At 56.5% G+C, this 23,474-nt stretch overlaps 1 protein-coding gene and 1 non-coding gene across 4 annotated transcripts; one reads left to right on the plus strand and one right to left on the minus strand.

Annotated features, from left to right (window-relative positions):
• Window positions 1-2,678: 2,678 nt before the first annotated feature.
• ANKRD23 (ankyrin repeat domain 23) lies at window positions 2,679-23,030 on the minus strand. Of its 3 annotated transcripts, XM_062209920.1 has the most exons (11): window positions 9,102-9,397; window positions 7,870-8,029; window positions 7,274-7,366; window positions 6,128-6,274; window positions 5,890-6,018; window positions 5,188-5,313; window positions 4,965-5,063; window positions 4,779-4,877; window positions 4,545-4,643; window positions 4,314-4,412; window positions 2,679-4,213 (listed from the first exon to the last, which is right to left on the minus strand). In XM_062209920.1, exons 3-11 carry the CDS (start codon window positions 7,298-7,300, stop codon window positions 4,118-4,120), a joined length of 921 nt encoding a protein of 306 aa, XP_062065904.1. In that variant the 5' UTR covers window positions 7,301-7,366; window positions 7,870-8,029; window positions 9,102-9,397; the 3' UTR covers window positions 2,679-4,117. The 3 variants fall into 3 exon arrangements, 2 of the variants coding, with proteins under 2 accessions (XP_062065904.1, XP_062065905.1); XM_062209921.1 differs by lacking the exon at window positions 7,870-8,029; XR_009867834.1 differs by lacking the exons at window positions 2,679-4,213; window positions 4,314-4,412; window positions 4,545-4,643; ... (3 more) ...; window positions 5,890-6,018; window positions 6,128-6,274 and adding exons at window positions 13,832-14,035; window positions 14,367-14,470; window positions 22,887-23,030 and having other exon boundaries at window positions 7,290-7,366; window positions 9,102-9,551.
• Window positions 12,650-12,832, plus strand: LOC133773080 (small nucleolar RNA SNORA73 family). Its single transcript, XR_009867866.1, has one exon. It is a non-coding gene; the product is annotated as a small nucleolar RNA SNORA73 family (small nucleolar RNA).
• Window positions 23,031-23,474: the final 444 nt, after the last annotated feature.

Consider the following 23,474-nt stretch of genomic DNA (forward strand, 5'->3'; position numbering starts at 1 on the left):
TCATTTCAGGAATGTTGTATAAAAGGATTCATACAGTGTATAAGCACTTGGGATTTTTTTAATTCAGCATAATTCTCTGGAGATTCCTCCCAGGTTGTTGGCGTGTCGGTGGTGGTCCAGGGTGTAGTCATTGACTCCTGGAAGGACATCTGGGTTGTGTCCAGGTTTTGGTTGTTCCAGATTAAGCTGAAGTGAACATCCGTGGACGGGCTTTTGGGTAAAGCTTACTTTCTTTTCCTGGGAGAAGTGCAGTTGTTTGGTTGTTGTGTGTTGAGTTTTTTGAAAGAAACAGCTGAATGTTTTCAGAATGGCTGCTTCCTGGTACCGTAGGAGTCTGCTGGCGTCGCAGATTTTTCCCATTTTGCCGTCCTGGTAGGCATGTGCCTCCCGGCGGCTTTCTTGTGCATTTCCCTAATGCTAGTTATGCACATCTTTTCATGTCAGATGTCCATGTCTCCTGTCCATTTTCTAACTGGATTTTTTATTGTTTTAAGAGTTCTTTATATATTCTAAATGTTAGTCCTTTGTCAGACTTCTGGTTTGCAAATTTTCTCCCAGTTTGTAGTTTCATCCTCTTAACAGGGTCCTATGTGGATCAAAAGTTTCTAATTTTGATGAATCCCGTATTACCAATTTTTCTTTTATAGATCACGTTGCTATTAGTGTTGCATCTAAGAACTCTACCTAGTCTTAGCTCCTGAAGATTGTATTTTTTTTTCCTAAGAGCTATTTTATGTCTTATAGTTAAATTTACGATCCATTTTGAGTTAACTGATATTTAAGTTTTTCTTTTTTTAAAGATTTATTTATTTGAAAGTCAGAGTTATACAGAGAGCGGAAAGGCAGAGAGAGAGCTCTTCCATCCGATGGTTCACTCCCCAATTGGCCGCAACGGCCGGAGCTGCGCCAATCCAAAGCCAGGAAGCAGGAGCTTCTTCCAGGTCTCCTATGTGGGTGCAGGGGCCCAAGGACTTGGGCCATCTTCTACTGCTTTCCCAGGCCACAGCAGAGAGCTGGATCGGAAGAGGAGCAGCAGGGACTAGAACCAGCGCCCATATGGGATGCTAGTGCTGCAGGCCAGGGCGTTAACCCGCTGCGCTACAGTGCCGGCCCCTAAGTTTTTCTTTTTTTAAATATTTACTTATTTATTTGAAAGAGTTAGAGAGAGGCAGAGGGGCAGGGGAAGTTTTCAGTACACTGATACACTCCCCAAATGGCTGCAACAGCTGAAGCTGGGCGGACCTGAACCCAGGAGCCTCTTCTGGGACTTCCACATAGGTGCAGGGGCCCAAGCACTTGGGTCATCTTCCACTGCTTTCCCAGGCCATAGCAGAGAGCCAGCCAGATCGGACATGGAGCAGCCATACTTAAACTGGCACCCATATGGGATGTGGTGCTGTAGGTGATGGCTTTACCTGCTATGCCATAGTGCCCACCCCAGGTTAAGTTTTTCTTACAGCCTGTAGCTGTCCAGTTGGTCCAGCACCACTTGTTGAAGACAGTCCTCCCTCCATTGCTTTTGCACACTGGTCCAGGTCAGTAGGTGTGTCTGTGTGGCCTCTTCCTGTGTTGTTTAAGGTTTCACTGATCGGGGCGCCCCTTTACCAGTACAGTGCTGGTTGTTGTAGTTCTGTAATAAGTCCTGACTCCTCTTCCCATGTTAGTCTTTTCCAGAATTGTTTTAAAGTTTTTTCATGAGTGTTAGGATAACCTCTTCTACCTTTACAAAACTCACTGGCATTTTGATAGGAAGCGTGTTAAACTGTATTTATCAGTTTGGGGGAGAATTGATAACTGTGCTGTGTCTCCCCATTTCTTTATGTCCTTGATTTCATTGTAGTTTTTTTTTTTTTTTTTTTTTTTTTTTTTTTTTTTTGACAGGCAGAGTGGACAGTGAGAGAGAGAGACAGAGAGAAAGGTCTTCCTTTGCCGTTGGTTCACCCTCCAATGGCCACCGTGGCTGGCGCACTGCACTGCACTGATTCGAAGCCAGGAGCCAGGTGCTTCTCCTGGTCTCCCTTGCGGGTGCAGGGCCCAAGGACTTGGGCCATCCTCCACTGCCTTCCCGGGCCATAGCAGAGAGCTGGCCTGGAAGAGGGGCAACCGGGACAGAATCCGGCGCCCTCACTGGGACTAGAACCCAGTGTGCCAGCACCGCAAGGCAGAGAATTAGCCTATTGAGCCACGGTGCCGGCCAATTTTTCATTGTAGTTTTTGCCATATAGATCCTTTTGCTAATTTTAAGCTTAGGTGTTTCCTTCTTGGAGTCACTGTAAATGGTGCACGCTGTTCTGTGTCCCCATGTTCATTGTTATTGGGTAGATAGATTTTTCTGTTTGTCTTGTGTCCAGAGATCTTGCTGGACTCCCTTATTCTAGATGGGTGTGTTGTCTCTAGATCCCTTAAGATTGCCTCCACACAGACACGTCTGTCTGCTAACGCCAGCACCTGGGTCTGGCCTCTAGGACTTTCTCAGCCCCTCCTGGTCCCAGGAGTCGCTGAGGCTGACCGTTTCTCTGAGTGTGTCCATCAGGGAGCAGAGGTCCCTGAGCTGGGACCCACCATGCCACCCTACACTCAGCGGCCTCTCGGCTGTGAGGCCGTGGTTGCTAGGCCTGAGCCTTGCTGTTGAGAACAGAAAGCTTGCTCCCGGCCTAGAGAAGACAGGTAGACTGTGCTGGGTGATCGACCGCTTTAATGAACAGAAGATTCTGACTGGTAGAAAAAGGTGCAAAGTGTCCTCATTTCCTGGATGAGGACTTGTCTTTTCCGTGGTCTTGGATGTCTGTTTCGTTCGTGACCCCAGTGTGTGCACACTGGCTGTCACCACAGGGCATGAGCTGCCCATGGAAAGGTAGTGTTGCTTGTGCCATGGGGCACTGGTCAGCTTTTATGTAGTAATGTAGTAGCCTTGTTCTTGGCCTGAGAAGGGCACTGGCAGCAGACCGAAATAGCTGCCGCCAAAGGGGTGTCCGCTCAGGACCACACGAGGGAGGCTGTGCCTCCATCGGCCAGCCCTTCCCTCAGCCTGGGGTCTCAGTTGAGGACAGCTGTTCAGGATTCACTTTCTGGCACTTACAGACCCAGCCCCACCAGCGGTAGGCGCCAGTGAGACTTGACATACAGGACATTGGAATAGGACAGAGTGTGTGGGGTGAGGTCCTCCTTCTGCCCCCGTCAGCAGACGGCACGGGGGAGGTGTGCGCCTCGCTGCCCGGGCCTCGAAGGCGGGATGGGAGTGGTATGCAACTGCAGGGTCCAGGCTGGGGCTCCAGCTCCAGTCCAGGGGTGGGGCGGGCAAAAAGCCTCGAGCAAACTAGGGTTACGGGCCACCGCCCCAAGAGTTGGGTGGGCCACAGGCAACCCCCAGCACCCAGGCCCCTTACACCTACACCCCTACAAAAGAGCTGCCAGCAACAGTGCGGGAGGCAGTGGACAGAGGCCTTCAGACAGTGGGCGAAAGCTTTCCCCAGCGTCTCAGCTCTGGCTCCTCAGTCTTGGGACTTCTGGGGCAGCCTGGTGGGTCCTGGCCTGCTGTGGGCCCAGACCTGTGGGGCAGCGCTTCGAGAAGGCCAGAGCCCACCTCCAGAGGCCTGGAGACTGAGTGCAGAGCCATCCCAGACCCTGTCAGGGCTGCTGCTGACGGGCCTGGAGTTCTCTGGAGAAACCCTGCCCACGGGCATCGGCCAGCCGCGCCGTGCCTGGCACCTGTATGGCCTGCATCCGTCACCTCCTGTCCACCCTGGATAGCAGCTGCTGTCACAGGCAACTGAGCAAGGGCACAGCTCCTGGCCTGGGGGTTTGTGGACACCGAGGGCGTCGAGCAGCCAGCCCAGGGCCGTTCCCTTCTGCTGCACCCCGCCGGCCCTCCTCTGGCCCCGCTTTGCCGCCCTGTGGTCCTCTTTCCAGCCCGGCGTGGCGCAGCCCGACACGGAGAGGCCTGCTTGCCACCTGCTGGGCTCGGGGCTGCTCCTGGGGCCTGACAGCTGCCTGAGGAAGTGAAGCCCTGAGGGGGCTCGGGCCCAGGGCAGGAACCAGTTTGGGGGTGCAGGGGGCAGAAGCGCAGGAGGTGCAAGGGATGGAATGGTGGCTGAGTGACCCCACAGGTCTGTCGTCGTCAGCACCGGGTGCGGGGATGCCCGATGTGGGCCTGCAGTGCTTCCTGGATGCCCCGCTGCCAGTCTCGGGCCAGCTGCACCGGCGTCAGGGAGGCCTGGGGACGAGGACACAGGGTCACTGGGGTCTGCCCCCTGCTCTCAGGGGCTACTGGCCGTCTAGACCACAACACTGGCCTCGGCCCAGCTCCCACTCACCATGTTCTGCACGCCCAGCTTGGCTCCATAGAGCAGCAGCAGCTTCATGGCTTTGTAGCGGCCGTGCCGCACAGCCTCGTGCAGGGCTGTGTCGCCTTCCTGCAGAGAGAGTCACTTTGCTGTCGGCCACTGCTCAGAGAACTCGGGTCTGTGGGGCTGGTGCAGGGTGGACTGCACCTCTGGTCTGGCACAGGGTCAAGGTCCCTGGGTGGAGCTGCCCAGAGCACCTACCTTATCCTGGGCGTCGATGCGGGCTCCGCACTCGATGAGGTGCTCCAGGCAGTCCGAGTGCCCTGTGCGCACGGCGACGTGGAGGGGGGTGCTCCAGATCTGCAGTGGGGGGTCAGCGGTGGGTCTCGGTTGCCAGGGCCTCCTTCCCAAGGGGCTGTGCTTTCTCTTCATCAAGGGCACCTGCTGCCCTGCTCCTCCCAGCATGCCCCCGGAAGCTGGCACCCTGCCCCTCACCTTGTCCCGGGCGTTGATCTGGGCCCCCTGGTTAAGCAGCTGTTTGAGGATGTCCAGGTGTCCCCCACGGCAGGCCCAGAACACAGGGGTCCTGTCCAGCTGCACAACGAAAGCCACGAAGCACTGTGACCTGCAGGTAGGCGAGGCAGGGCGGCCACCCCGAGGAGGGGTCTTCCCCGTTCTCACCAAGTCCCGTGCGTCCACGGCAGCACCTGCCGCCAGCAGCTTGCTCACCAGCTGTCCGTGACCCTTCAGACAGGCCCAGTGCAAGGCAGTGCGGTGGAGCTGGGGGCAGACGTGGGCGATTAGGCAGAAGGAGCACAGCCCCGGGCCCCACCTGGTCCCAGCGGATTCCTGCCAGTGACACAGGGTGGAGGTCCTGCAGGCCCAGTGACCCCCACCGCACTACCTTGTCGTGGGCGTTGGGGTCGCCGCCGTCGGCCAGGTACTTGTCAATCAGGGCCTCCTGGTTCTCAGCAGCTGCCTTCAGGAACATCTCCAGGCCTACAGGCTCCAGCTGGGCCTGGGGCGGCTGCTGCATGAGTTCAAGGCCAAGGCCAAATCACTCCCAAGCCTGTGGGCACCCGTGGCCGCACAGCCCAGCCTGGTCCCCGAGCCGCTGACTGGACCCGCCCACAGTTGGCTGATAGAAACTCCAGTTTGTACAAATTCTCAGTCCTGCCCTCCCCGGAGACTGTGACAACAGGTGTCGAGAGAGTGCTGGGGATTGACGTGAGCGTGGTGAAGTCCTCTCCCGCACTGTGTCAGAGGGTGACCTCGTTTGGAAACGGTCAAGGTGAGGCCACGTGGACTGTTAAAGCGAGCCCCAGCCCGACATGACACACCCTCGGATGAAGGGCTCCTGTGGCACCGCAGGCCCAGGGACGTGAGGGGGGTGGAGCTGTGAGCACAGCAGAAAGAGGCAGGAGTGGGCTCTGAGCGCGTGCAGACGGGCGCCACCCTGTGAGGGCCTGCTCTGCGAGTCCGGCCTCGGAGGCCATCCCCCTGCACTGCCTGGGCTGTGGCCCTCTGTGAGGAAGCCCCCATGGCCACCCGCCACAGGAAACGCTTCCTCGGGCCTGCGTCCCGGCAGCCCCGAGTTGTCACTCACCTTAACCACGGGCTCAGGTTCCCTGGGGGGGACTCTGCGTCTCAGTCGCTTCTCTCTCCGTCTTTGAACCAAGTGTTCCAAGTCAGCCAGAGTCTCCAGATGGACTCTGGAGCTGTTAAATCTTTCAAGCTGAAAAGGTGCAGCGAATGGACGGAAGACGAGCAGGCCAGACGTCAGCCGGAGGTCAGAGCAGGGCAGGGCCCGTGGGACAGCCGCCCCACTCCCACCCAGCACTCACCTTCACCTTCTTCTCCTCTTCCAGTCTCAGCTTCTCCCGGGCCATGGCCTCCTGGGGCCCCAGCCTCCAGTCACAGGGCCAGCCTCCGGGGTCGGGGACGCCATGTCCGATTTCCAGCGCTTTCCTCCCAACTCCTTCTCCACTTACCTGCAGGAACAGGCAAAGGACAAGCAATCAGAAAACAGGGTTGTACAGTGCCAGGGAGACGGCTGGCGAGGGCTGTGGACGGGGTGAGTGTTGGGGACTGGAGAGGCTGCCTCCCATCTGCGGTGACGTCCTGGGGGATGAGTGACCTCTGCCTGCCCTGCTCTGTCAGCAGGACCCAGGGGTGAGGCGAGCCCACATCCATCCATACCGCTGGCTGGGGCCCAGGCACCCTTGAGCCAGATGACCGCTCAGCTTCCCTCCTGGGCTGCTGCCTTAGATTCCTACCGGATCACGCCATGCTGCCTGGCGGTACAAGCTCAGAGGGACCGAGACACACGCCCTGGGGGAATTCAACTCCGCTTGCTGGGAAACTGTCTCGTTAAACGGGCTCCAACCTGCACTTAACCTAAAGCAGCTGGGGCGATTCCGGGAGTTACTGGTCTCGTGCTTAGGAGCCAGCCCTCCCCCGAGAGCTGGGAGCACTGAGGACCAAGCCTGTGGGGAGAACAGGCTGGAACGATAGGATGACGGGGCTGGGGCTCCCAGCCAGGCAGAACCAGATTCCCTTCTAAAGCAACGCTGCTCAGGCCCCACTGTGGGCCTCCAGCACAGGACAGGGCCGCTGGTGGGTAATGTGACATCCTCTAGGTCCCCAACACTGACAAAGCCCAAAGCATCCCTGAGCAAGGATGCCCTTCTCCCCGCTCCCACCCAGGCAGCCAGGCCCTCCAGAGCAGTGGCCACCCCTGTGCTCCCGAAGTCTGCCGCCTCCCTTCCCTGTCACAATCCAGGGCGGGGCTCGGTGCACACCAGGACTCTCACGGCCACCACACCCAGCTTCTTCCCTGCCTGTCAGCAGCTCCTGCAGAACCAGGCACACAGCAGACAGGAGCTGCCCACCTCTTGGTGCCTCCGCCCTGACCCTCCGACCCCAGCGAGCAGCTGCCTGCCCACCACCCGATAGCCAGGGACCTGCCGGGGGGCGCCCCCTGTGCTCACCAACTGCTGAATGCTGATGAAGTCCATGGTCCCCCCGTTCTCCGCACCCCCAGTGAGAGCCTGGGCGCTGCCCTCTTATAGCTCGGCCTCCTCCTGGGGGTGGGTGGGGGCAGGGAAGGACAGATGACTCTGGGGTTCTGTCACATCGACCAAAATACCAGCCTGGGAAAGCAGCCCGCGAGGCGGAGACAGGCAGCCGCCGCCTCCCACACGCCCTCGCCTGCACCTCTGCCATACCCTGCTCCGCTCCAAGCCGCTGAGCCACGAGCCCGAGCTCAAGGGGACACCTTTCCCACCCCGCCGGGGAAGAGGCCAGTTTGGGCTTCCATGTTGTTGGAAGTCTGGCCGCCTGGGAAACTTCCAAGACCTGGCCCAGTGACCTTGGCACAAGCTGGCCAGAATCCTGCGGGGAAGAGCTGGCCTCTACATGACAACGCAAACAGCTCTGAGTGATCTCAACGCTGCCCCCATCCCGCCTGCCTCCCCTGCCAGCAGCCCAAGTTATGCTGTGCCAGCCACTGTTGGGGAGCGGGGCCCACAAGTGTCTCCCGTGCTCCCCGTGGGTCCCCACCAGACACCCCCAGCCATGAGCGCACCCTGCACAGGGAAGGGGGGCTGTGGTCGGCCCCGGGTCCCAGGATGTAGCAGGAACCATGGAACCAGCCCCAGAGCAGTCTGTCTCAGGCCACCGTAAGCAGAAGTCCTGGATCTCGGGCCCATCGCCCAGCGATGACCTTTGCGAGGAAACCTGAGAGCCTGTAAATAAGATTCCAGAGCCCAGTGCTGCGCGCCGCCATCGCCAGACAGCGGGGAGCGCCGGGGTCAGCAAGGGCCGAAGGCCAGCATCTCTGGCAGCGCGTCCAGGTGCTCACACAACAGAACTCGAGACCGTGAACAAACTAAGCTCTCGGGCTTCAGGGGATTTTTTTTTTCCCAGACAGGACTCTTTGGTTACAAGAGGAGAGAGTCACCCAGACTAGAACGAGGACAAGCAGACAAGAAAAAGACTTCATCCTGGGCGCCTCGGCCTCTGAGCACAGGGGCATTGCAATCCGCAGGCTCCACCCCAGACACTCAGCAAAAAAGCACTCGCCCTGCCGGGACTAGCTCTGATTTTAAAAAGTCTTCCTAATTAAAAACCCAAATGTAAACAGGAAGCCCACGGTCTCCCGGCCCAGGGGAAAGCCCGGGTGGGTGCCGTGAGAAGGCATGTGCTCCTGGCTCTCCTCCGCCGAGCTGCAGCTCCAGACGCATGCTTCGTTGGAAGAGGCCTCGCGCCCCGAGGGCCAGGCAGCACCGCCTCTGCTGGGGTCCAGGCTCTGCTCCCCACGCCGTCCCCCAGGCTGAGTGCCTACACGTGAACCTCCCTGCAGCCACGGGGGAGCACTTCGCCAAGGGGCTCCAGAAGCGCCAGATTCTTGGCTCTGCTCATTTAAATAGATGTGGCCAAACTGCCACCTACCGTGACTGTCCCAGTTTCCACGGCCAGACACCAACAGAGTTAAGTAACAGCATGAAAGAAGAAATTTGAAACGAATGGACATAAATGTACGTGTAAAACAGAGGCTCGATAAGCCGAATATAAACGGCTTTTCTGGGTCAAGAAAAGAAATCGGCTCGGGCGGGAAGCAGTATTCACCCCACTGTAACTCGCCCGCAGACTACAGCAGCAGCGCCCTCTGCCCGTCACAGGCCGGAAGGAGTGGGTTCTCACCCCGCCAGGACTGAGCGCGTCTGGAGCAGGAACTAAGCAATGCACTCGCCACGGAGCCCCCCTCCCCCAGTCCCCACGGTGGCCCGGGGGCGGGCCCCCTGTAACCACTCTCACCTCGGACCAGCCACCGGGGGACCGATGGAGCAGGGGCAGCTCTCGCCACGGGCGCCACACTTGTGTGCTTTGATTTTTGGTCGTTCATCTTGAGGTTTATCTTTGTGGGTGGAGGTAGGGATTTGACTTTATTTGTTTTTCCAAATGGATGGACGTTTCCACAGGACCTGATTCAGAACATGATCGCCTGTCTGGGCGCAGGCACTTTCCTCCCCACCAAACCTCCTCCCTCATGTCCACGGAGGCTAGGCGGGGCTCTTCTGGCTTCAGTTTCCCTCCACGCAGCATGCGGCAGGAGGGTGCCTCTCAGGCAGCCAGCAGGTCCCGCAGGTCGCTGTGGCTGGGCAGCAGGTCGCAGGCCAGCCGCGCCTTCCGGTCGCGGACTGCCTTCAGGGCCGGGCTGTGCTGCAGCAGCAGGGAGCAGATGTCCACGTGGCCCTTCTCTGCAGCCTGGGGACAGAGACACCCAGTCAGGCTCACCCCTGCCGGACCCTGCCCCTTCTTGCCCCTCAGAGAGATCCTGGGGAAGCGGCCCAAGGCTGGCCTGAGGCGGTTTCCTCGAACTCCTTTAGAAACCCAGCGACTTGCAAGGAGGCGGTGGAGGGCCCAGGGCCCTCTGGTGGGAGCCCGTCTTTCTTTCTTATGTCTCCACCCCGTGGCCACTGCTGGCTTGGGTCGGAGTCGCACAAACAGCAGGGCCATTCAGCCGTCATCTGCAGGGTGCTGGACACCATGGGCGCCACCAGACGAGCCCGGGTTCCCAGCTTTCTCTTCTCTGAGACACGGGATCCTCATTTGGGCATCACTTTCTGTAAGATTTATTTACTTATTTGAAAGGCAAAGCTAAGAGCGGGGGGAAGGGGGAGGCTAGCAATGGGCCAGGCCAAAGCCAGGAGCTTCTTCCAGGTCTTCCACACGGGTGCAGGGCCCAAGCACTGGGGCCATCTTCCACTGCTTTCCCAGGCCACAGCAGAGAGCTGGATTGGAAGTGGAGCAGCCGGGACTGGAACCGGCGCCCATATGGTGCCACAGCGCCGGCCCCTGGGCATCAATTCCTAAATGTCACTAAAGGTAACCAAGGTAAGCAACTGTGTAGCTTACCTTTCCCGATACCTCTCAGAGGTGGGAACTGCCACTACTGCCACCAGATAGACTGCAGCACACAGAAGCGAAGCAACTTGCCCAAGGGATGCGAAGTTGGCCCTGCTGACAGCTGGGCTCTGTACCTTCCCCGCACCTCCCAGCAAACTGATGGACTCCAGGGCCCTGCACAGGGCGAAAAGCAGCCCCAGCAGCCACCACAGTCTCTCTGGAGCCTGGACCTTCACCGCAGCAGGTCCTCCTGGTGAGCGCAGACCCAGCCGCGGCTTCTGTCTCACTGCCTAGTTCAAGCAGCGGTCTGCTGTGAGCAGGGTGAGATGCAGCCCAAAGAATTCCTCACGAAAAGCAAAATACCAGGGGCCACACTGTGGTGCAGCAGGTTAAGCTGCTGCCTGTGACGCCGGCATCCCATGTCGGAGTGCTGCTCCGAGTCCCAGCTGCTGCTCCTCCAATCCAGCTCCCTGCAAATGTGCTTGGGAAGGCAGAGGAAGACGGCCTAAGTGCTAGGGCCCCTGCATCCATGTGGAGACTCAGGTGGAGGAGATCTTGGCTCCTGGCTCTGGCCTGGCCCAGCCCTGGCCATTGCAGCAATTTGGGGAGTGAGCAACAGGGAGCGCTCTCTCTCTGTTTCTCCCTCTCTGTCACTCTGCCTTTTAAATAAATAGAATAAATCTTTAAAAAAAAAGTTTGCAAATAACTTATTTTAAAACCTAGCAAAGGGCCGGCGCTGTAGCTTAACAGGCTAATCCTCCGCCTTGCGGCGCCGGCACACCGGGTTCTAGTCCCGGTTGGGGCGCTGGATTCTATCCCGGTTGCCCCTCTTCCAGGCCAGCTCTCTGCTGTGGCCCGGGAAGGCAGTGGAGGATTGCCCAAGTCCTTGGGCCCTGCACCCCATGGGAGACCAGGAGAAGCACCTGGCTCCTGGCTTAAGATCAGTGCGGTGCGCCGGCCGCAGCGGCCATTGGAGGGTGAACCAATGTCAAAGGAAGACCTTTCCCTCTGTCTCTCTCTCTCACTATCCACTCTGCCTGTCCAAAAAAAAAAAAAAAAAAAAAAACCCAAAAACAAACAAACAAAAAACTAGCAAAGAAGAGTAACTTCCAGCCCTCACACATTTTCCTTGTCTACATGAGAGAACAGGGGGATGCGGTGCATCTAAAAAGCTGCACCCCCGTGGGTGACGCCAGCCAGGTGAACATGGAGCACCCTGCCTGTAGACACTCATCACGTGAACTGTGGTGATGAAACGTCTGAGCGACACCATTAAGACCTAAGCAGTCTGCCCAGCCAACTGGCAAGGATTAAGAAAAACCCGACACCCAGCTGTCTGTTCAGTACATACTCGTGGACCACCTGTGCCAGGGCTGCCACGGGGGTGAGATAAGGCCCAGCTGTCTCCAGGGAGAGCCAGGCGGCCAGTGGGGAAGCTCAGGGTCACAGCAGTCAGGCAACCTCGCGTCCAGGGAGCACACGGCTGGGCAGGTCTGGGGATCAAGGGGGTGGGGTTGGGAGGGAGGAAGGGAGGGTGTGCATGTGTTACAGTCCAGAAGGAAGCGTAAAGGGGGCCCACGAATAAAGGGATGGGACAGGCATCTGACGTGTGGCCCTGGGGAGACAGAGTAGTAAGTTAAGGAAGATCAGAAGGTCCTTGGGGTAAGGGACACATGGATAAGAACTCGGAATAAAACGAAGAGGGTGGTGGGAGCTGTCCCTAGAAGGGAACAGAAAGCCTCTGGAGGATTCCAAATGTGCATGATCAGAACCATTTTTTTTTTTAAAGATTTTATTTTTATTTGAGAGTTAGAGTTACAGACAGTGAGAGGGAGGGACAGAGAGAAAGGTCTTCCCTCTGTTAGTTCACTCCCCAAATGGCCGCAGTTGAGCCGATCCAAAGCCAGGAGCCAGCAGCTTCTTCCAGGTCTCCCACGTGGGTGCAGGGCCCAAGGACTTGGGCCATCCTCCACTGCTTTCCCAGGCCACAGCAGAGAGCTGGATTGAAAGAGGAGCAGCTGGGACTTGAACCTGCACCCATATGGGATGCCAGAGCCACAGGTGGAGGATTAACCTACTGCGCCACGGCGCCAGCCCCCAGCATCACTTTTTAAAATATATTTTCTGGGGCCGGCTCTGTGGTGTAGTGGGCTAGGCCTCAACCTGCAGTGCTGGCATCCCATACAGGTGCTGGTTCGTGTCCCAGCTGCTCCTCTTCCAATCCAGCTCTCTGCTGTGGCCTGGGAAAGCAGTGGAAGATGGCCCAAGTCCCTGGGCCCCTGCACACACGTGGGAGACCCAGAAGGAGCTCCTGGTTCCTGGCTGTGGATTGGCCCAGCTCCAGCTGTTACAGTCATTTGGGGAGTGAACTGGTGGATGGAAGACTACCTCTCTCTCTCTCTCCCTCTAAGTCTGTAACTCTGCTTCTCAAATAAATAAATCTTAAAAATGTATTTCCATTGTGGATGCCCTGGGAGGGCGCTCTCCCTGGCTCTGTCCAGGGGCTTTGCCTTGTGCTGTACAGCCCCTCCCCACAACACTGGAGATGACGCGGGCCTGGCGTCTGCGCCTGCAATTCCTGCAGCTTCCCCGAGTCCTGCGGGCGATGGCTGCAGAGAGGAGCCGTGCAGGAAACACGTCTAAGCAGGCTGGAGTCTCACGGTAGAGTGAGAGGCTTCAGAATCTCATCTCAGATTCACTGTCTCCCAGGGGAGCAGAGGAGCCACTCTGGGGCACAGGCTCCCTTGTCTAGCGGGGAGAACTGGTAAAGGATTCAAAAAATAAATAAAACAACTTGGGAACACAGCAGGTTTGAAAAATCTTGGGCACATTTGTAGATTCTGGGGATTCAAGAGTTTCCGAATAATTGAATGGTACAAATGTGAAAGCATTAGAAGCTAGATTATTTAAAAAGACCAATGTATTTTATTTCTGATATAAATGTTTGCAGTTCACCTAAGGAAACTAAAAATATTGATGTACCGTGAACTGATAAAAAGATGACTGTTCATTAAAAATATATATTTTTATTCACTTGTAAGGCAGAACAACAGAGACATGTGGATGGCAGGGCCCCAGTACCTGAGCCATGACCTGCGCCCAGGATGTATTTCAGCAGGAAGCCTGACTGGACACAGGTGAGACCCCAACCCAGGCACCCCAATACAGGATGCAGATACCCCAAGCGGCAGCTTAACCCACTGGGCCACAACACCCCGCCAGAGCCACTTGTTAAAATCATCGCCCTCTGGAGCTGGTGCTGGGGTGCAGTGCAGCGCCGGCATCCCATACAGGTGCCGGATTGCATCCTGGCTGCCCCACTTCCAATCCAGCTCCCTGCTCATGTGCAGCGGAGATGGCCCAAGTGCTTGGGCCCCTGCACCCGTGTGGAGGACCTGGATGAAGCTCCTGGCTTCTGCCTGGCCCAGCCCTGGCCATTGTGGCCACTTATGGAGTGACCCAGTAGATGGAGATCTCTCTCTCTCCCTCTCCGTAACTCTGTTTCCTATAAATAAATAAATCTTTTTAAAAAGTCATTGCTCTGGAAGAAATTCAAGGTGGCGACAAGGGAGGAATATACTGACATAGGTATGTCATAAATGCCCATAAACTACCTCTCAGAGGGTGAGGGGGCCTACCTTATGCAGACTGGTCATGCCGTCGTCATCCACCAGCCTCGGGTTGCAGCCGTGCGACAGCAGCAGCCGAGCGATCTCCGTGTGCCCACAGTAGCTGGCCCGGTGCAGCGCGGTGGCGCCCCCGTGGGTCTGGGCATCGCACTTAGCTCCACTCTCCAGCAGGAACTGGCACACGGCGTAGTGCCCGTTGCGACTGGCGTAGTGCTGCGGGGGGCGAGGTCAGACAGCGGACTCTGGGCGGGCTCGGGGCCTGCACACGCGCAGGGGCCAGCCCCAGCGGCCCTGTGGCCTGGGCGAGCTTCTTCACATCTAGATTCATCCTCCTCAACGGGGAAGACGGGGACACAAGCACTCCCACCTCCTGGAGTTGTTACGAGACAGAACTGAGCAGCTCCTAGAAAGCTGGGAGGCTCATTTGAAAACCCGGGTTCACAGGACAGTTACGAGAGCACTTTGCCAGAAGAGGGGGAGGCAGAGGCAGCTCCCCACCCCGAGCTAAAGCTTCCCCCCCACTCCCGTGTTCCTCCCAGCTCACCAGAGCAGTGTAGCCGGCCGCGTCAGGCTGACTGGGGTCCGTGGCCTTCTGGATGAAATACTTCACTCGGCCCAGGTCCCCGTGCAGGGCCGCCGCCCAGATGCCTGCAGAGTGAAGCACGGGCCTGCGTTACGGTGCCTGGCTGCCGATGCTCGGCACCTCCGTTACCCCTTGACTGCACTGTTCGCCCGTGAAATGGACAATATTTGTTCACTCAACAAATATTCATTGTGCCAAGGATTGCTCCAGGCGCTGGTGACCCAGCTGGGTTTGTCCAATCAGGCAGTCACAGAAATCCCCTCCTCCCACTTCTAACACTTCTATCTGCAATGTCTGAATACAGAGTCAAGGTCAAAAGCAAGAAAAGGGAAGCTACTGGGTGCCAGGAACAAAGTGAAAACCCCTGCCAAAGTGGTGAGCAGGCATTGAAGCTCAAGAGCCCAGAGCACAGGGCCACCACCCGCAGTGCCCGCATCCCATATGGGTGCCGGTTTGAGTCCTGGCTGCTCCACTTCCGATCCAGCTCTCTGCTATGGCCTGGGAAAGCAGTAGAAGATGGCCCAAGTCCTTGGGCCCCTGCCACCTGCATGGGAGATCCAATAGAAGCTCCTGGCTTCAGATCGGCGCAGCTCTGGCTGTTGTGGCCACCTGGGGAGTGAACCAGTGGATGGAAGACCTCTCTATCTGCCTCTGCCTTTCAAATAAATAAATAACAAATCTTTAAAAAAAAAAAAAACCCAAAGCATGCTGGGAAGAGGAAACACAGCTCAGGGGCCTTGGCAGGAACCCTGAGCATGGCTGGCGGTGAGAGCCACAGGCCACGGCAAGGCAGGGAGCCAGGGCGAGGCTCTGTGCAGAAAGCTGAGAGGCAACAAAGCACCACAGCACAAAGAACCGAGACTGCAGACTCTCCATTCTCCAGCCTGGCAGAGCAATGGGAAGCAGGTGCCGTGGCCACACAGTTCATTCACTCAGCAAGTATTTCCTGAATGGAGATTGAGCACCCCTACTTGAAAACACAAAATCTGAAACTTTCTGAGTGCTGACAGATCAAGTGGAAAATGCACGGTCATGGTCAAAATACCTGTACACAAAAACACAAAAAAATACTGTTGGGGCTGGTGCTGTGGCGCAGCGGGTTAAGCTGCTGTCTGCGACTCTGGCATCCCATCAGAAGGCTGGTTCGAATTCTAGCTGTTCTGCTTCTGATCCAACTCCCTGCTGATGCGCCCAGGAAGGCCACAGCAGATGGCCTAAATGGTTGGGCCCTTGCCACCCATGTGGGAGACCCAGATGGAAGTCCAGGCTCCTGGCTTCAGCTTGGCCTCGTCCTGGCCGTTGTGGCCATCTAGAGAGTGAACCAGCAAATGGGAAGATCTCTCACTCTAACTGCCTTTCAAATAAATGGTTAAAATGCTGCCTGGGACACCAACACCCTATATCAAAGTACCTGGGTGAGTTTGGGCTCCACTTGTGACTCCAGCTTCCTGCTAATGTACACTCTTGGAGGCAGGAGGTGATGGCTCAGGCACTTGGGTCCCTGCCACCCATGTGGGAGACCGGAATTGAATACCAGGTACCTAGTTTCAGCCTGACCCAGCCCCAGCTGTTATAGGCCTTTAGGGGGTAAGCCAGCAGATGGAAGAGCTCTTTCAGATAAATTGAAACACAAATCTAGTTTCCAACATGTAAAAAATTACACAATATTTTTATACACATGTTGCTATATATATAGACCGTGTATGAAACACACATGAATTTCTGTTTTGGGCACTATCCCCAAGATAGCACATCATGCATACACAAATATTCCAAAATCTGGAAAAAATCAGAGACATTTCTAGCCCCACACACTTAGGGTAAGGGAGACTCTACCTGTATTTACTATGTATCTGGCACTGTCCTAGGTAACAGGGATCAGCTGAGAATAAAAAAATTTTCCTGGGACCGGCACTGTGGTGTAGTAGGCTAAGCCTCCGCCTGCAGTGCAGGCATCCCATGTGGGCGCTGGTTTGAGTCCTGGCTGCTCCACTTCCGATCCAGCTTCCTGCAGATGTGCCTGGGAAAGCAGTGGAAGATGGCCCAAGTGAGTGGGTTCCCAACCCACATGGGAGACTCAGATGAAGCTCCTGGTGCCTGGCCCAGCCCTGGCCATTGAGGCCATCTGGGGAGTAAACCAGTGGATGGAAGACCTCTCTCTGTAACTCTGCCGGAAGGGAGGGAGACCTCTAGGGGTGGGTGTTGTGGTGCAGCAGGTTAAGCCTCTACACGGCTTACCCTCATCCCTTCATCTGAGCACTGGTTCAAGTCCTGGCTATTCTGTTTCCCATCCAGCTCCTTGCTAATGCACCTGGGAAAGCAGCAGAGGATGCCCAAGTACTTGGGTCCCTGCCACCCACATGGGAGACCTGGATGGAGTTCCTGGTCCTTGGCCTCAGGCTGGTCCAGCCCTGGTTGTTGCAGGCGTCTGGGGGAGTGAAACAGTTGAAGGAAGAGGTCTCTTTATCCTTCTCTCTCTGCCTTTCAAATTAATTACTTTTTAAAAGACCCCTTCTCCCTTAAAAGTATTTCTACAAGCCAGCCAAGGCAGGCTGAGACTCTCCCACAAAAGGGTACAGACACTACCTTGAAGAGCTCTAAGATGGGGCCGGCACTGTGGCATAGCAGGTAAAGCCTCTGCCTGCAATGCCGGCATCCCATATGGTTTTTTTTTTTTTTTTTTTAAGATTTATTTGAGGGCGCCGGTTTGAGTCCTGACTGCTCCACTTCCAATTCAGCTCTCTGCTATGGCCTGGGAAAGCAGTGGAAGATGGCCCAAGTCCTTGGGCCCCTGCACCCAGGTGGGAGACCTGGAAGAAGCTCCTGGCTCCTGGCTTCGGATGGGCAGAGCTCCAGCCGTTGTGGCCATCTGGGGAGTGAACAGTGGATGAAAGATTCTCTGTCTCCACCTCTCTCTGTAACTCTGTATTTCAAATACAGATTTATTTGAAACTCAGAGTTACACAGAGAGGAGAGGCAGAGAGAAACAGAGAGGTCTTCCATCCAATGGTTCACTCCCCAAATAGCCGCAACGGCTAGAGCTGCGCTGATCCGAAGCCAGGAGCCAGGTGCCTCCGCCGGGTCCCCCAGGCGAGTGCAGAGGCCCAAGGACCTAGGCCATCCTCCACCGATTTCCCAGGCCACAGCAGAGAGCTGGATCAGAAGTGGAGCAGCCAGGTCTCGAACAGGCGCCCATGTGGGATGCCAGCGCCCCAAGCCAGGGCGTCAACCTGCTGCACCACAGCGCTGGCCCTAGGCACTGGTTTGAGTCTCAGCTACTTCACTTTTTTTGACAGGCAGAGTTAGTGAGAGAGACAGAGAGAAAGGTCTTTCTTCCATTGGTTCACTCCCCAAATGGCCGCTACGACCGGCGCTGCGCCAATCTGAAGCCAGGAGCCAGGTGCTTCTCCTGGTCTCCCATGCAGGTGCAGGGCCCAAGCACTTGGGCCATCCTCCACTGCACTCCCGGGCCACAGCAGAGAGCTGGACTGGAAGAGGAGCAACCGGGACAGAACTGGCGCCCCAACCGGGACTAGAACCCAGGGTGCCAGCACCACAGGCAGAGGATTAGCCTAGTGAGCCACGGCGCCGGCCTTTTTTTTTTTTTTTTAAAGATTATTTATTTATTTATTTTGAGAGGTAGAGCTACAGACAGTGAGAGGGAGAGACAGAAAGAAAGGTTTTCCTTCCGCTGGTTTACCCCCCAAATGGCCGCAAGGTCAGGAGCTGCGCTGATCTGAAGCCAGGAGCCAGGTGCTTCTTCCTAGTCTCCATGCGGGTGCAGGGGCCCAAGCACTAGGGCCATCTTCTACTGCTTTTCCAGGCCATAACAGAGAGCTGGATTGGAAGAGGAGCAGCCAGGACTAGAACCAGCACCCATATGGGATGCCAGCACCGCAGGTGGAGGATTAACCAAGTGAGCCACGGCGCCAGCCCCACTTCTGATCCAGCTCTCTGCTATGGCCTGAGATAGCAGTAGAAGGCAGCCCAAATACTTGGGCCCCTACACCCATATGGGAGACCTGGAAGACACTCCTGGCTCCTGGCTTTGGATTGGCCCAACTCCAGCTATTGCAGCCATTTGGGGAGTAGACCAGCAGATGGAAGACCTTCCTTTCTCTACCTCTGCCTTACCTCTCTGTAGCTCTGCCTTTCAAATAAATAAATCAATCTTTAAAAAAAAAACCAAAAAACTGTGAGATGAAAAATTGCAAAGCATGAAATGATCCACTGCCATGGAGCCAGTCAGCAAAGACAAAGGAGAAATGCAGGCCGCAGACACCAGCTGTCACAGCACAATCTAAAAATGCGTTTAAAACAGCAATGTTTAATGTATTCACAGACACAAAGAGAATCCACAAACTGACATGTTGGGCAAAAACAGCCGCCAACGACAGGCAGATAGGAAACAGAAGGCAGTAAGTAAGCAAGGCAGCGCTTTGGCCTAACAGGTTGTGGTTTTTTTTTTTTTTGACAGGCAGAGTGGACAGTGAGACAGAGAAAGGTCTTCCTTTACCGTTGGTTCACCCTCCAATGGCCGCTGCAGCCGGCGCACCGCGCTGATCCGAAGCCAGGAGCCAGGTGCTTCTCCTGGTCTCCCATGCGGGTGCAGGGCCCAAGCACTTGGGCCATCCTCCATTGCACTCGCAGGTCACAGCAGCGAGCTGGACTGGAAGAGGGGCAACTGGGACAGAACCGGCGCCCCAACTGGGACAAGAACCTGGGGTGCCAGTGCCACAGGTGGAGGATTAGTGTAGTGAGCCGCGGCGCCAGCTGCCTAACAGTTCTGACACCTATAAGACGCCCACCTCCCACCTCCCAGTGCCTGGGTTGCGTCCTGGCTCCAGCTCCCCATTCCAGCTTCTGGCTGATAGAGACCCTGGGAGGAAGCGGTGATGGCTTCAGTAGCAGAATCCCTGCCACCCATATGGGAGACCCGGACTGAGTTCCCTTCCTGGACTTTGGCCTGGCCTGGTCCCAGCCATGGTGGGCATCTGGGGACTGAACCAGCAGATTCACTCTCTCAAATAACAAATTATAAAATTAAAAAGCCAAACCAGGGGCAGGCATTTGGGAGCGCGGTTAAGATGCCACCCTCCTATATGGAAACGCCTGGGGTCAGTTCCTGTCTCCACCTCTGATCTCAGCTTCCTGTTTAAGTCAGAGGGTCACTGTCACTTCCTATTGGGTTGCCAGCTCCTGGCTTTGGTTTGCCCCCACCCTGGGTGTTGTGGCTATTTAGAAAGTGAACTAGTGGATGGGACATCTGTCTGACTCTCTTTCTCTCTGCCTTTCAAATAAATGAAATGAATACATCTTTTAAAATTAAAAATAAAAAAAATTGAAATAAAACAACCGATAGATTGAACAGTATGGCAGACCCAGTTGAAGAGAGAGTTAGTGATCTGGAATTCACCTGGAATACAGCACAAAAGGATAAAGAGAAAAATACTACAGAGAGGGAGAGAAATGTGGAAGACCCAATGTACCAACACGTTTAATAAAAGTTCCAGAGGATGAGAGAGAGGGAGGGAAAGAAAAACTGGATACAGTGGGAGACAAAAATCACACAAACTCCCCAGGAGGGTTAACAAAAACAGGCCTCACATGATGGACTGACTGACTGACCATCACCAATAAAGAGAACACTTGAAAGTCACCACAAAGCAAGCAAGCTCCTGACCCATGGAAGGCCGTCCGTCCGTCCGTCCGTCTGCCCACAGCGGCAGGTGCGGGGAGACCCAGGAGAGACGCTTCCTTCCCGAGGACTGAGGGGGGACAACCGTCAGCCGGGGCTTCTGCACTGGGCCGAACTCTCACAAGGAACATAAAGCATCCCCACTGAAAAACCATTCCGCAAGAAAGAAAATGAACTCGGAAATACGACGTGAAGAAAAAAATCCACACTACAAAACACATGAGGAAACTTTAAATGATTTTTTAAGGGGCCGCTGACTGCAGTGCCGGCATCCCATATGGGCGCTGGTTCGAGTCCCGGCTGCTCCTCTTCTGATCCAGCTCTCTGCTACGGCCTGGGAAAGCAGTGGAGGATGGCCCAAGTCCTTGGAATGCTGCACCCATGTGGAGGCCCCGGAGGAAGCTCCAGGCTCCTGGCTTCAGATTGGCTCAGCTCTGTCCGTTGCGGCTATTTGGGGAGTGAACCAGCAGATGGAAGACTTCCCTGTCTCTCTCTGCCTCTCTGTAACTCTTTCAAATAAATTTTAAAAATCTAAAAAAAAATTTTTTTAAATAAGCAAACAAAATAATATCAAGTTGTGAAAATTGCTTTGATGAATGCAATGAAAGATGACAGATTAATCAGGGTGACCTGGAGGAGAAGGAACTACTATGGATAGGGATAGGTTCTTTTCTTTTTCTTTAAGATTTTATTTATTTATTTGAAAGGTGGAATTACAGAGGCGGGGGTGGGGGTGGGGCCTTCCATGCACTGGTTCACTCCCCAAATGGCCGCAATGGCCAGAGCTGGGTGAGTTGAAGCCAGGAGCCAGGAGCTTCTTCCAGGTCTCCCACGTGGGTGCAGGGGCCCAAACACTTGGGCCATCTTCTGATGCTTTCCCAGGCCACAGCAGAGAGCTGGATCAGAAGTGGAGCAGCCGGGACTCGAACCTACACCCATATGGGATGCTGGCGCTCTGCCCACTATGCCACAGCACCAGCCCCAGGGCTAGTTTTCCCCAACAGCAGCACAATCCACATTCTGGGGCAGATAACTCTCGGTTGTGGGGCACTGTCCTAGGCATTGCGGTGTGTATGCAGCACCTCCTGGTTTTGACAACCAAAAAAAAATTTTTTTTTAAAGCGTTCATGTAGCTTTTTTTAAAAAAAGATTTATTATTTATTTATTTATTTGAAAGGCAAGGTTACAGAGAGGCAGAGGCATAGAGAGAGGTCTTCCAACCATTGGTTCACTCCCCAGGTGGCCGCAACAGCCGGAGCTGCGCCATTCCAAAGACAGAAGCCAGGAGTTTCTTCTGGGTCTCCCACGCGGGTGCAGGGACCCAAACACTTGGACCATCTTCCACTGCTTTCCCAGGCACATTAGCAGGGAGCTGGATTGGAAGTGGAGCAGCTGGGACGTAAACGTGTGTCCACATGGAATGCTGGCACTGCAGGCAGTGGCTTTATCTGCTATGCCCACAGCTCTGAGCCCCCCAAAAAGTCTTTAGACAGTCAAGGTTTCTTACAGGGCAGGACCATCCCCAGCTGAGGATCTGAAGGCAAAGCATCAGGCAGATGCCAGCCTAATGGTTGTGGAAGTTCATTTTTTTTTTTTTTTCTATTTTATTTGAAAAGCAGAGAGACAGAGATCTTCCACCTGCAAGTTCACTCCCTAGCAACAGTCAGGGCTGGACCAAGCTGGGGCCAGGAGACCAGAACTCTGAGTCTCCCACTTGGGTGGCAGGGACCCAGGTTCCTCTGCCATCACCTGCTGCCTCCCAGGGTGTGCGTTAGCAGGAAGCTGCATCAGAACCCGAGCTGCGACTCAAAGCTGGGCACTCTGAAGCGGGCGGTGGGGCGCCCCAACCAGGGCACCCACGCCGGCCCCTGCAGAAAGTGCGCTCCTTGGGGGACAGGACAGCAAGCAGGAGGGCGTAACTCAAGAAGTCTCGCATAACTGAGACACCAAACCAAGTGTGGCCGATGGCCGATGACTGAGAAGGGAAAGGTTGGGAAATAAAAGGAGGGTAGAGACACAGTGGGCAGCGCTTAGGACCACAGAGCTCTAGCAGGCGGGGCTAAGGCTTTTGGGTTTATTCTAAAAGCAACGGGAACTGATCATGATCTGGTATTTTGCAAGGGTCTCTCCGGCTGCTGTGTGGGAGATGGAAGTGAAGAGGGGAAGCAGGGGGACTACCGCAGTCGGCCAGCAGGTGGCAGCAGGACACACGCAGGGAAGCGGGCAGGTGCCAGCGACGGCGGAATGCAGGAGCGCTCTCGCCACGGGAGCCTCTGCAAGGCGTCGTGACACAGCACGGTAAAAGGCACAGCGGCTCCAACTCGCAGAAGCGGGGCTCGGGCGGCCAGGCCTCCCCCCGTGCCTCCCCGGCGGCCCCACAGGCCCAGGGGTGCAGCCTAGCTGGCACGAAGGCTGCCGGCGGGCAGCTCTGTGCCTTCCCTAAAGCACGCACCGGGCCCACCCCAGCAGGCGCCCCCGGCCCCCAGGTGCAGAGTCTGCTCCCGCGCCCCGCTCTCTGACGCCCGAGCAAGCTCGGGGCTCCAGGCCCAGCCCCCCACCTCGGAAAAACTACAGAAGCCAATGGCTGTCTGCCCGCCTGCTCGCCAGGACGAGAGTTCCACGGCCGCGCTCGTACCGGCCCCAGGAGCCCCCTCCCCGCCCTCCCCGCCCTCGGCCCGCAGCCCTCGGGGTGCCGTTCGCAGCCTCCCCCTTCGGCTCGCGACCCTCAGGGTCCCCAAGGGCCGGGCTCCGGGCCTTCGGGGCCGCGCGACCGCCCGCCTCACCCCTCTCGAAGTCCATCTCCTCCAGCGTCTGCTGCACGCCGGGCACCGCGCTGGGCCGAGAGCAGCAGGGCCCGTCCACGCACGGTCGTGGAGCCGCCATTGCAGCTTCTGCGCCTGCAACCCAGGGGCCGGACGCCCGCTCGGCCTCCGCTGGCCAGAGTGACGGACGCAGCGCCCCTCCCGCCATCCCCGTATCTGGCCACTCACCGTGCGTCGTTGGCCTGAGTCCCGCCCCCTCGCCGGAGCCGGCCAATCCAGAGTCTTAGGCCTTAGCTCGAGGACGAATCGTGGTGGCGGGGCGGGACTTGCTGCGCCCCGGCGCCACCCGACAGCGCCACGCGAGGGCGTCCGAGACTAAGCGGAGGCTGAGGGCGGCGTCGTGGTGGTTCTGGGCCCTGGGAGTGGGGTCCCGCGGGGCGGGCTGGTGGGGCTTTGCCAGGATGTGGAGGCGAGGCGGCTAGGCCGGCCAGAGTTTTTATGTAACCTTCGGAGGCCTAGCGGGTCACCGCCCTTGTCCACCTGGGTTCCCCGGGCGAGCTGCACGATCCTTCACCCCCTTTCCCCACACCATTGTGGCCACGCAGTGAC

Source organism: Lepus europaeus, chromosome 13 (assembly GCF_033115175.1).
Source record: "Lepus europaeus isolate LE1 chromosome 13, mLepTim1.pri, whole genome shotgun sequence".
NCBI lineage: Eukaryota > Metazoa > Chordata > Mammalia > Lagomorpha > Leporidae > Lepus > Lepus europaeus.

Bases quoted from the DNA above. Each gene is read 5' to 3' on its own strand.
- ANKRD23 (XM_062209921.1), bottom strand. From the start codon at position 7,300: ATGGACTTCATCAGCATTCAGCAGTTG. The intron at 5,064-5,187 runs GTAGTGCGGTGG...GTCTGCCCCCAG, and splicing joins ACCCCAACGCCCACGACAAG to CTCCACCGCACTGCCTTGCA. The intron at 4,413-4,544 runs GTAGGTGCTCTG...CTCTCTCTGCAG, and splicing joins GCATCGACGCCCAGGATAAG to GAAGGCGACACAGCCCTGCA.